This window comes from Cherax quadricarinatus, chromosome 9, assembly GCF_038502225.1.
Source record: "Cherax quadricarinatus isolate ZL_2023a chromosome 9, ASM3850222v1, whole genome shotgun sequence".
Lineage (NCBI taxonomy): Eukaryota > Metazoa > Arthropoda > Malacostraca > Decapoda > Parastacidae > Cherax > Cherax quadricarinatus.
Window position 1 is genome coordinate 597,741 of NC_091300.1, and position 13,519 is coordinate 611,259.

General features: G+C 35.6%; 1 protein-coding gene across 5 annotated transcripts in view; it reads right to left on the reverse strand.

Moving 5' to 3' along the window:
* LOC128686153 (uncharacterized) overlaps nucleotides 1-13,519 on the reverse strand; it is a 202,074-nt gene that overhangs the window by 177,572 nt on the left and 10,983 nt on the right. For 4 of the 5 annotated variants that reach the window (XM_070083130.1, XM_070083135.1, XM_070083134.1 and 1 more), the window contains exons 2-4: nucleotides 6,549-6,874; nucleotides 6,106-6,345; nucleotides 3,224-3,319 (exon numbers count right to left, since the gene is read on the reverse strand). In XM_070083130.1, coding sequence (XP_069939231.1) covers nucleotides 3,224-3,319; nucleotides 6,106-6,345; nucleotides 6,549-6,842 — 630 coding nt within the window. In that variant the 5' untranslated portion in view covers nucleotides 6,843-6,874. Of the gene's footprint in view, nucleotides 1-3,223; nucleotides 3,320-6,105; nucleotides 6,346-6,548; nucleotides 6,875-8,539; nucleotides 8,606-13,519 lie in introns of all 5 variants that reach the window. The other variant, XM_070083131.1, reaches the window with a different exon arrangement.

Genomic DNA, 13,519 nt, shown 5'->3' on the forward strand with positions numbered 1-13,519 from the left:
AGGAGGCCTGGTCACAGACCGGGCCGTGGGGGCGTTGACCCCCGAAACTCTCTCCAGGTAAACTCCAGTTTTCCATAACGTAGTAGTTGGAATTTGTCCTCATTAAACATCATATTGTTTACCGTTGCCCACTGGAAAACTTTGTTTATATCTTCTTGGAGGTTAACCCTTTGACTGCCGCATTCCCCTTTCTGAAACTGTCATTCTATGTCGATAAATTTTTGAAAAAAAAATTATTTTTTTCTTATGAAATGATAGAGAATCTTTTCCCGATGGTAATGACACCAAAAGTTCGAAATTTGGTCGAAAACTCAGGGAATTACGCTCCCGCGAAATTAGCGGTCTCGGCAACATATGCGTATCGGCGATTTCGCCGAATTTGAGCCCTGTTTTCAGCCAATTCCGTTGTTCCAGTTGACCAAATTCATAGCTATTTCTTTAGAACTCCATTTTATCTATCAACTGAGTACAAGAAACCGCCCATTTACCAATCTGAACTACCCAATATAGTGGTCAGAAATTGGCAATTTGGCCAATTTCACGCAAATTAAAAAAGATGCCAATTTCAAAATAGGGTCCAGAATAAACAAGGTAGACATTCTTGGCACTAAAATAACATATCCTCTGTTCATTAGTCACATCTCTAGGCCCCTCTTATATTATTATTGCTTTCTATTTTGATTTTTTATTCATACAAAAAAAAATACAAAATTTACTGGTATGCAGACAACTGCATTATTGCAAAAATGGTATAAATAATATCAGTGCACTAGTGAAAGAATATTAGACTCCCCAGTTGACGTGTATTGGACGTGTGGTGTGATTTGTTTACTCGTGAACATTGGTAAAAATCGAACATTTCCGCTACTTTGAGCTCAGTTTCAAGGTCGTTTTCATCGTCAAAGTAATGAAAATCTTCGCTATTTCTGTAATATGTTTTCCATTTTATCACCTACGACCATGAAAACGCGAATACAACGATAAATACTATACGAAAATACACCTCAAAGTCGGCGCTTTAATCCAAAAGAACGATCAGTTTTTTTTTTCTCATTACGCACTGTGTGCTGCAGGATTTTTTTTATGTGGTGCACACTGACCACACAGACCCTTTCTCTCACATGTGGGCCTACCAGCTTTCTCCCGCTTGATTTGAAGCCGCTAGAATTATTGAGTATATATATGTCAGAAACAGTGGCTCGTAAGACGTATTTATACGGCGTAAACAGTCATAGGGTTAACCGCATCCTCAGCAGATGACAGCCTCATGCAGCTCCTAGTATCATCCGCAAAGGATGATACGGTGCTGTGATGTATATCTCTGTCTATGTCTGATATGAGGATGAGGAATAAGATGGGGGCGAGTACTGTGCCTTGTGGAACAGAGCAGGATTTTTTTTATACTGCACACACACTGACCATGCTGACCCATTCCCTCACATGTAGGCCTACCAGCTTTCTCCCGCAAGATTTGAAGCCGCTACAATTTTGCCATTAACTCTCCTCTGACAGGCAAGAGGCAGTTAAATTTTCATTTACTGTACAGTATTTCAGTTATACTGTATTTTCATTTAGTATTCATTTTTAGTTTCTGTGTGCTGTATAATTTTATACAATGTTTTATGTAGTAGTTAGTACATTATTATTAATAAATTGTCATTTTTGGTCTGGTATGGATTAATTCTATTTACATTATTCTTTATGGGAAAAACTGATTTGGTTGCGACCATTTTGGTTGTCGAACCAACATCTGGAATGAATTAAGTTCGACAACCGAGGTTCCACTGTAGTATATAGCTTGACTGGCAGCAGACTAAGAAAACTGCTTGAATTTTTCACCTGCTGAACCTGCCTTTTCCTTCTTTCCCAAGACACTGGTAATTGAAAATACTATTGCACATTTTCACTCTTTCATTCTATTAATAAGTAATTTTTAACAAAACAACTGCCAAACATACCTGCTGATTCCCTCACTCATTTTCCATGAAGGAGTGGATGATAGTTTGCCTAGGACCATTTGGAAACAGGACAATAAACAATAGTTCATATCTAATTTGTAATTATGCAACAGACTGTTTTCATATCATATTGAGAAACCACTCGCACAGAAGTTAAAAAAAAATTTACAACAGATGAATGAAGTGAAAATATGTAAAAACATTTCTTCAAGGCATCCAGCCAGCCACTCATTCATCGAGGGAGGATGAGGATGTAGGCACCCAAAACACAGTTGTTTATATTCACCAAGATGCCTATTAGCATTGGTGTCAATTCTTTTTTTTTTTTTATTAAAGGATATTTTGAAATTAGAAGACAAATGTTGCAGTAATCATTCCTCATGTAAATTAGTTTCAATATTGTAGATTTGGTTAGTACTTTGGGAAAAAAAAAAACTGCAAACACTGGGATACTTTATTGGAAATGTTTCAATCCTAGGACCTTAATCATTCTAAATGTATCATGGGAACATGGACCCAGGACCAAAATGCTTCCAATAAAATATCCTAGTGTCTGCATTTTGTATCTTTGTCCAACTACCTGAGAGTGCCATATACTGTTTCTACCACATTGCAGATTTTGTCAAAATGAATTTCAACAAAAAAAAATTGAATACATATGTAAAACACTGAACATATATAAAACACACTTTTATAAATGAAGGGATTATGACCCCCCCTTCTTTTTTTAATTTAGATACCTAACACTAACTGAACATGTTGCAATTTGTCCATGTATTATGATCATTATGATCATCATACTGTATGTATTTTCATAAAAGCGAGATACAAGATAGGAAAAACAGCTCTAATTCATAACTAGTTAGCTGTCATGAGCTTGTTATTAACAATGTTTCATATATTATCATTCAGTGAGAGTCTTAACATTCTAAGGAAAAAATTATATACAGTATACAATAATGTAATCTTTTCAATTTATTAACAATTTTATTTTGAAATATTATATTTTAGAGCTGCATTTTTTCTCTCTTTAATGTGATTCACTAAACTGACTGGTGAATAAGACGAACATTCTGTCTGCCTTTATAAATGAGAACATATATAATACAAGTACAGAATTATGAACTGGGGCTAATCAGAGTCGGAGAATATGTTCTAGCTATCTCCACTAAGAATTTTCCAAATCTCAAGAAGAAACAGTGTAATAACTAAACTGAAGAATGTTTGTAGCACTATAATTACAGTTTTAATTGTAAGCTACTCACCTCAGCCCAAAAGCAGACAATAAGGGAACCTGCACTGAGGATGATAGGGTAGAAGGCACTCATGAAGGACGGTGCCAGCTTCAGATCAGCATTTGACTATGGACAAAGAAAATTGGGAACTTCTAATTTCTTAGTATACTGTACTAGAAAGGAAAAATATATAACACAAGCATGTAAAGAAAGTATAATAATTAAATCAGACTGATAACAATGCATCATTGCAGTATTTTCTAATTCATCAGATATTTCCCATCTAAGCAGGGTGATCCAAAGAAGAAAACATTCACCACTGTCATTCTTTGCATTAAATTACATGCTTATTTCTGGAAATACCTTAACACTCCTGAAACTTTTTATCCCATCTACTATTTAACCTGGCCTTCACAAAAACCATATAATACATATGGTACATACAGTACAGTACACCTAAATAATGCATCTAAATACATTTCCTTTCTCTTAATCAACTTCATTCTATGCTAATTGAGTGAGGTACTCTTTCATTCCATATATTTTCTTTTTCTCAATTCACTTTACACTTCCTTCTTTACACACCAGGAGCTGTGAATCGACCCCTGCAACCACAAATAGGTGAGTACACCTTCAAAACTCCTTAACATACAAACCCAAGATAAGCCATAAAGCATGACTGTCAATCTTTGTTTTTAAATATATGTTTAATTTAAATATATGTTTAATGCTTTAGGTTCAAATATATGAACTATGACATGGGAGATGCAAGTGTATTGCCCCAGCTATATTGCCTGGTCCACACACTCATATCTCACTTGTCAGATTTCATAGGTTTGAACCTAAAGCCTTATACATTCATTTAAAAAATAAAGAGCCATACATAGTGTTTACCAATCCTTGGAAAATACACTTGCTTTTTTTTTTCAACAAATCGGCCATATCCCACCTAGGCAGGGTGACCTAAAAAGAAAAATGAAAAAGCCTCTTTTTAAATTTAGTAATTTATACAAGAGAAGGGGTTACTAGCCCCTTGCTCCCATCATTTTTGTCACCTCTTACAACACAACACATTTATGAAGGGGTTCAGGGAAACCGGCAGGCCGGACTTGAGTCCTGGAGATGGGAAGTACAGTGCCTGCACTCTGAAGGAGGGGTGTTAATGTTGCAGTTTAAAAACTGTAGTGTAAAGCACCCTTCTGACAAGACAGTGATGGAGTGAATGATGGTGAAAGTTTTTTTTTTCGGGCCACCCTGCCTTGGTGGGAATCGGCCAGTGTGATAATAAAATAAAATAAATACTACACAAATGACTTACAGGGGAAGAATTCCGTTCCACTTCTCCATGGAGATAAGAGGAAATAAACAAGAACTAGTAAGGAAATAAAAGAAAACCCAGAGGGATGTGTATATATTGTATATGCTTGTACATGCATGTGTAGTGTGACCCAAGTAGAAGTAGCAAGATGTACCTGATATCATGAGTGTTTATAAGACAGAAAAAAATTACAGGTTCCATTGTACACTCATTAGGCAGGATGGTAGTCTGGGTGGTTGCTGCCTACCAACCTAGTACCTTGGACACTTGCTTTTATACACAAAACAAATGCACCTACCATTAATGCACTTTATCCCCATGAAGTATTTTTTTCCACTTCGACTTTTCCCACTGTCATCTTTCTTAATGCTTTGCTCACTTCCTCCATGGTCACTCATTCTAAGAGATCTCATTCATCCTCCTCCCCACAAAAATTATATTTCTGCATTCATTTATCATTCGCAATAAACATTTTTAAATATTCACTCCAAAACTTTCCCTATTCTCAACTACTGTTGTTGACAATGCATTACTGATTCTTTCATTATCTGCTCCTCTGCACTCCTTTACCACTCTTGTTACATCTCTAACTTTCCATTTTCAATGATCCAGATTTCTCTTTTATCAGATTTCTCTTTTATCACATCATTCCAACAATTAGTTCTTTTGTTATCTCATGCACATATCTTCTTAATACCACAATACCACCCCATATTCATAAACCCCACAACTTTCCAACATGTTCTCAAAGAAGCCAATCTTTCTTCTAATATTTATACCATTCCCAAATCTCTTCATTTTCACCTCACTTCTACTGACACACTTCTTGTATATAACCTTCCATATATGAATTAAGTGTAGGAATGTTGTACATCTAAAGAAAGTTGATGATGCATAAAAAATGAGGTGCAAAATAAAGCGAGTCTTACTTTATCCACACTATCCAGTTGACTTAAGAATGTTTTATAAATGACACCATTGTAAAAAAAAAAAAAAAAAAATTAAATATTCTAACATGTTTAACAGATAAAAGAAACTTTCCTCAATAGTCATCAAATTACAGTAGGCATCATAAATATGCACACCCATAAGTATGCTTTTAGGAGACCGTTTGCCTGACAGATTCAAGAAGTGCCAGTGCAGCTTTCATATGAAAAAACAGTGCCCCTTGCCATACTGCCAAAGACAAAGAAATGGCTAAATTATTGTGATTTTTTCATGCTTTAATGACTGGCCTGGAAACTCACTGGATTTAAATCTGATAGAGAATGTCTGGAAGCTTGTTAAGCATAAGCTTCATGACTCAGGTGTGTCCTCTAACCCCAAAATCTCGAGAGCCATTAAGTAGGTGTGGGAAGGTACTGACTTTCCTATCCTCCATAAATCACCCTTACGAGACTTAAGGAGTGTACCAAAAGGAAGGGTAATTCTATGACATACTAGTTTAGGTGAGGAACACATACATAATAATATATCAGAAACAATAAGTAATAGTGAGCAGTCTCCCTTTGTGTGCTCTGTTTATGCACATACTTATTTATGATACCTATTGCATATTTGCAACATATCAAATAAACAAACTATATCTACTCACAGGAGATGAGAAGTACACCCCTCTTAGCATGGCAGCAACAAAGGTGATAACATACAGCAACTTTTGGGTAGTCACTCGACATGCCCGCTTGAGGGATGGTGTTTTTTGTTTCATATATTCTGACTGAATGCACACTACCAACTGAGCCAAACATACAGCTGCTATCAGGTAAAACACAGCAGCAAAGCTGATAAAGTATGCAAGGTTGGGGTCCCTGCAGGTGTCCCCTTCATACTGAACCTGAAAATAATATTAAGCTTGGGATTAGTGATGAGGCACTAAATAGGCACTGTATTATTAAAATACATGTACATTAGAGTACATTACTGTATAAATAACAAATTATGTCACAGAAAATTTTTTTAATGAAAATAAATTACAGAATCTAATTTGGTCCATATAGTTACAAATATTATTAGATGACCCCATGCATTCATACATACCAGGCAAAAGCAGGTACCATTCAGGCACTCGCCACGGCCAGAGCAGTTAGCCTGGCATAAATTTGTGTAGTTAGTCATTCTCTCATAAATACTTCTCAAGGAAGAATATAAAGTTTCACTCAATGTTCCACTTGTCACATAAGAGGGGGTATCAGCAGATGCAGTAATGGGTTGCAGTGCAGGGTGTGGTGTGGTGTGAGTAGTAGTGGCCAAGGGCGATGAGGGGCCATAGTCAAGAGCATTAAGAGCTGCCCCTCCTGCACCCTGAAGCCTACCCACACCCCCGCCTACCATACCGGTACACAGAAGAGTAACACGACCTTCATCTGTAACAAGATAAACACAACCTGCTTAGTAATTTCCAATTTCATTAAAAATATGTAATCATCCACTGAACCTGTAGAAGGTTTATAAGTAAAAGAATTTAATCACTAGTAATAGTATATATTGTATCTATGAGTTTATAAACTTTAATTAATATCAAATAAATAATCAAAACTTTTCTTACAACTGTAACTCAAAATATTTATTGAGAAACAAAAATCTATACACATTAATGCTTAAATAATCATATGAAAAAGTCAAATTAAAAAATACAGTACACTACTACACCTGAAATACCATTTTAATGTGTTCATTATCTAAGAACCAGCTTAATATAACACAAAACAGTACTTTCCAGAGATAAATATGTACAACAATCTATACATACCAACAAGTACTAAACCTAAAAGCCGAGAAATATTGTTAAAACAAGATTTATAACTTCATGTCAAACATGAAAAGCAAGACACCCAGTAGAATCTGGATATACATTAAAGTTTTACAGTTCCATACTAGATGCACGACATTAAAAGATATAACTGAATTAAAATACTACAGGTAATAAACAAAACTGGAAGATAATTTTACACCAGAAGTGTTGTAAACCAATAAATCCCACCAAATGTTGCAAAACTGAATCAACTACATACTCTTGTATTATGACCTCCAACATTTATTAGTTTTGGGGACAAAGCATGCAAACTAAATATAATACTGTTCTTATTTTCATTAGATATATAATCATAATACATGTATTAAAGGTACTACCTTTGTCTACCTTGGTAGATAGCAACCGCCCAGGGAGGCATTATCATCCTGCCAAGTGAGTGTAAAACGAAAGCCTGTAATTGTTTTACATGATGGTAAGATTGCTGGTGTCTTTTGTCTGTCTCATAAACATGCAAGATTTCAGGTATGTCTTGCTACTTCTACTTACACTTAGGTCACACTACACATACATGTACAAGCATATATATATACACAATTCCTCTGGGTTTTCTTCTATTTTCTTTCTAGTTCTTATTCTTGTTTATTTCCTCTTATCTCCATGGGGAAGTGGAACAGAATTCTTCCTCCGTAAGCCATGCGTGTTGTAAGAGGCGACTAAAATGCCGGGAGCAAGGGGCTAGTAACCCCTTCTCCTGTATATACTACTAAATTTTAAAGGAGAAACTTTCGTTTTTCCTTTTGGGCCACCCTGCGTGGTGGGATACAGCCGGTTTGTTGAAAAAAAAAAAATACATGTACCCTAGTAGTACCTCCTTCACTAAGATATGTATTTTCTTAATGAAAGATCATTTGTCACTTTTCTATGCCTATACATTTTTTTATTTGTTTGTTTTGTTTCATAAAATAATGCAAATTTTCTATATCAAAATGTTTACAGTACAATATGAATTTGAACTTAAATAAACATCAATCTAAGCACAGTAATTTCCAAGACATTAAAGGATACTAAAGTTGTTAATATGAAGTAATTAATAAGAGATAATGTACCATTCCAAGAAAAATCCAACCAGCCTCAACCACCACCCATCTACAAGATGAACACTCAAGATCGAAACAGTAGAAAAAAACTGGTGCCCAGATATGCCAGGGTCACTTGTTAAGTGGAAGTTAGCTACAAGAGGGACAGACCACAGCAGGATGCAACAAATTGGCCTTACACAATGGACACCATGTTGGCTTACTGGTCCCAAGTTTTCTCTTTTGGAGATAACCATTCAGATACCCTGAAACAGTCACACATATATAAATTAACTACAATGTCAACAATGGCAAACTGGAAAAGGGTGTGTAATGTATGAATAGTATTTCATACAGTACTCTCCTAAATGAGAGGACATAAACAAACATTAGTAGGGCTGATTATTTCATATGCATAATCAGTTTTGAAGAATTAAGTTAACCCTTCAACATCTTGAAAAAATATTATTAATAATAATATCTTTATTTACTAAAAGTACATGTAGTACAAGGTATACAGTCCTAGCTGACATAAATGACATACTACTATATAGAAAGCCCCTTGTTATGCAGAGCATTTTGGGTAAATTAGGTCAGCTTTGTCCCAGGATGAAACCTACACCAGTCAACTAACACCTAGGTACCCATTTTACTGACAGGTGAACATAGATAACCGGTGTAAGGAAACATGTCCGAAGTTTCCACCCCTTCACTGGGAATCAAACCCAGGCCCTCACCTTGTGAAGCAAGAGCTTTTGCCACCAGGCCATGGGTATCTAAATATTAAAAACAGAACTAGGAATTAAAATATATTTAAATAATATTATACAAGGACTCTGGTTGAACCACTTGAGAGAGCAAAAAGCAACAAGACTACCTTTGGCTGCATCCTCCTTAACTATTGACTGTTGACAACCAGTGTCAACTTCCACACCTTCTGCTGGCATAGTAACCACATACCTCTCACAGACTTAAAGTTTTGTTGTAATATTTGCAACTTACAATCCTTGAGGTAATAAAACAAAAATACAATACAAATAAATCATTAAATAGGCAAATGTAGTAACTGCTTTTAACAAACTCTAGACATATAATACTGACCAACATTATACTGTTTAAAAACATAAGAATGAAAGATTCCTGCAGTAGGTCTAGTAGCCCAAGCTAGGCAGGTTCAACTAACACCCAATCACATCAACCCCATAAACCTTTGCAATCTCTGTTTAAAGCTACCCAAAGTTCTCTCCTCAATGACACCACTGGGAATTTGTTCTACTAATAAACAACTCTATTGCCAAACCAGTATATCCCTAAGTAGGGTCATTGAAGACAGTTTTAAAAATAGGTGAGACAAGTGCATAGGTGAGAATGGTACTTGAATGTTACCTGCAGATCATGGTTTAATAGTGCTACTGAAGCTCATCCTTGGGTAAATTTAAAAATATGTTGGACAACTATTTAAATTATAGGGGTTGGAGATATATATACATATACACAGTGGAACCTCGGCTTACTAATTTAATCCGTTCCATGGACTTGCTCGTGTCCTGATCTGTTCGTATGCTGGGTCAGTTTTCCACATTTAAATTAATTGAAATGCAATTCATTCATTCCTGCTCTCAGGAGACATGACAAAATAACTCTAATATCAGCTCTACGGCTTATTTATTTGTCACAATTCATCTAATATGACATAATAAACAATATAAATAACATAGAAACCTGATATATACTCTAGAATGAATAAAATATGTCATTACGTGGATGGCAAATCATCGTCTTTTTCTTCTCAGCACCGTCCTTTGCACTTGCTTTCTTAGGACCCATGGTTAGAAGAAAGAAATCTGGCGAAGTAACTTCACGAAACGTAAGGAAATCATGAGATTTCCTTGGATGCGAGGGTAGCTCCATAAGCACATGTGCACTGGTGAGCATTGTGGTTGTGTTGTCAAATTAAATTATATGCAGTACGTACATAGTATTATTATTATATTATTATTTATTATATGTAATCATTATTATGTATTATCATTATTAGTAGTACAAACATATTATTATAATAATAATTATTATTATTATTAATTTAGGGACATGCAGCACAGATCCAATTCCCTAGATCAAGAGCCCCTCACCATGTACGTACTACTACCACTAATAATAATAATGATAAATTATTTTTATAACAGTAACAATAATAATACAATATAATAATAATAACAGTAAGGAGAAATTTCAAAAGGCAGCCAGTAGTTGGCACCACCATCAGCAAAATTTTGGTAACCACTGCTAGTACACTTTTCACCTGTCTAGACTTAAGTACGTAGTCTATTAGTATTAGGTTAAGTCTGCCCGAAATGCCTCGGCATGATAGTGGCTTTCTTTGCTCCAATCATATTATGTATATGTAAACACACATTGTAACCTTTGCAAAGAAATAAATATTTTATTTATTTATTTATTTTATTTATTTATTTATTTAAGGAACCTCCTTTGATGGGGAAGTTTGCATCCTGAAATTTCATTCGTATCCAGAAGCAAAAAATTGACGGAACAATGGTTCATATCCTGAAAAATTCGCATGGTGGGGCGTTCGTAAGCCGAGGTTCCACTGTATGTGTATGTATGTATGTATGTGTGTGTGTGTGTGTGTGTGTGTGTGTGTGTGTGTATATATATATATATATATATATATATATATATATATATATATATATATATTCTTTCATTCAACACACCGGCCGTATCCCACCGAGGCGGGGTGGCCCAAAAGGAAAAACGAAAGTTTCTCCTTTTACATTTAGTAATATATACAGGAGAAGAGGTTACTAGCCCCTTGCTCCCGGCATTTTAGTCGCCTCTTACAACACGCATGGCTTACGGAGGAAGAATTCTGTTCCACTTCCCCATGGAGATAAGAGGAAATAAACAAGAATAAGAACTAGAAAGAAAATAGAAGAAAACCCAGAGGGGTGTGTATATATGTGCTTGTACATGTATGTGTAGTGGGACCTAAGTGTAAGTAGAAGTAGCAAGACGTACCTGAAAACTTGCATGTTCATGAGACAGAAAAAAGGACACCAGCAATCCTACCATCATGTAAAACAATTACAGGCTTTCGTTTTACACTCACTTGGCAGGACGGTAGTACCTCCCTGGGCGGTTGCTGTCTACCAACCTACTACCTAGGATATATATATATATATATATATATATATATATATATATATATATATATATATATATATATATATATATATAATTTATATATATATATATTTTATTAACACATCAGCCGATTCCCACCAAGACAGGGTGGCCCGAAAAAGAAAAACTTTCATCATCATTCACTCCATCACTGTCTTGCCAGAAGGGTGCTTTACACTTCAGTTTTTAAACTGCAACATTAACACCCCTCCTTCAGAGTGCAGGCACTGTACTTCCCATCTCCAGGACTCAAGTCCAGCCTGCCGGTTTTCCTGAATCCCTTCATAAATGTTACTTTGCTCACACTCCAACAGCACGTCAAGTATTAAAAACCATTTGTCTCCATTCACTCCTATCAAACATGCTCACGCATGCCTGCTGGAAGTCCAAGCCCCTCGCACACAAAACCTCCTTTACCCCCTCCCTCCAACCTTTCCTAGGCCGACCCCTACCCCGCCTTCCTTCCACTACAGACTGATACACTCTTGAAGTCATTCTGTTTCGCTCCATTCTCTCTACATGTCCGAACCACCTCAACAACCCTTCCTCAGCCCTCTGGACAACAGTTTTGATAATCCCGCACCTCCTCCTAACTTCCAAACTACGAATTCTCTGCTTTATATTCACACCATACATTGCCCTCAGACATGACATCTCCACTACCTTCAGCCTTCTTCTCGCTGCAACATTCATCACCCATGCTTCACACTCATATAATATATACCCATATATATATATATATATATATATATATATATATATATATATATATATATATATACAGTGGACTCCTGACTTACAATGGCCTCAACCTACGATAAAACCGACTTACGATGCTTGTCAGCGTAAAACTTTGACCCCGACCTACGTTGAAAAACTCAACTTACGTCATTCGTCCCGAACGTGGCTGTCTGGTCCGTCTGGCCTGAGCGCCTCAGCTGAGCTAGTGTGACATTGCCCAAGAAAGTCAGTGTGTCATCGAGGACTGTCTAACGTATTTCCATTGGGGTCCTTAACCCTTAAACTGTTCAAACAGATTTATGTTTACATGCATAGTGCTCCAAAAGTAGATCTATGTTTTTTTACATATTTTTAAATATAACAAAAAAAAAAAAACGTAGATCAAAGTTTTTTACACGATTTCAAATGTAAAAAAAAAAAAGGTCTACGTTTTTTTACATACACTTTCAAATGTTAAAAAAGCATAGATCTACGTTTGGACAGTTTAAGGGTTAATCTTGTCCCCCAGGATGCGACCCACACCAGTTGACTAACACCCAAGTGAACAGGAAAAAATGCCTGGAACTAGTGCTCATATTGGTGAATTTAAGGCCAGTAAAGGTTGATTTGAGAGATTTAAGAATCGTAGTGGCATACACAGTGTCATACGGCCTGTTCTGGAAGAAAATGCTAAACAGGACCTACATTACTCAGGAGGAAAAGGCACTCCCAAGACAAAAACAGTGTCTCATCACCACATCTTCAATAAAGGTAAGTGTCATTTATTCTTCATTTAGTACACTAGTACATGCACAATATATATTGTGCATGTATCCTTCTTTTTGTGTGTAGGAAAATGTATATTTCATGTGGTAAAATTTTTTTTTTCATATTTTTGGGTGTCTTGAATGGATTAATTTGATTTCCATTATTTCTAAGGGGAAAACTGATTCGACATACGATAATTTCGTCTTATGATGTGTTCTCTGGAACAGATTAATATCGTAAGTTGGGGGTCCACTGTATGTATGTATATAATAATATATATATATATATATATATATATATATATATATATATATATATATATATATATATATATATATATATATATATATATATATAAATATATATAATATATATAATATATATAATAAGGCTTCAAGGAAGAATATTTGGATTTCTTCCTGAAGCCGTTTGAATGTTCCACTTTCCCTACAACCCCATCTTTTCATATTTTTTTTTTTTTTACCAGG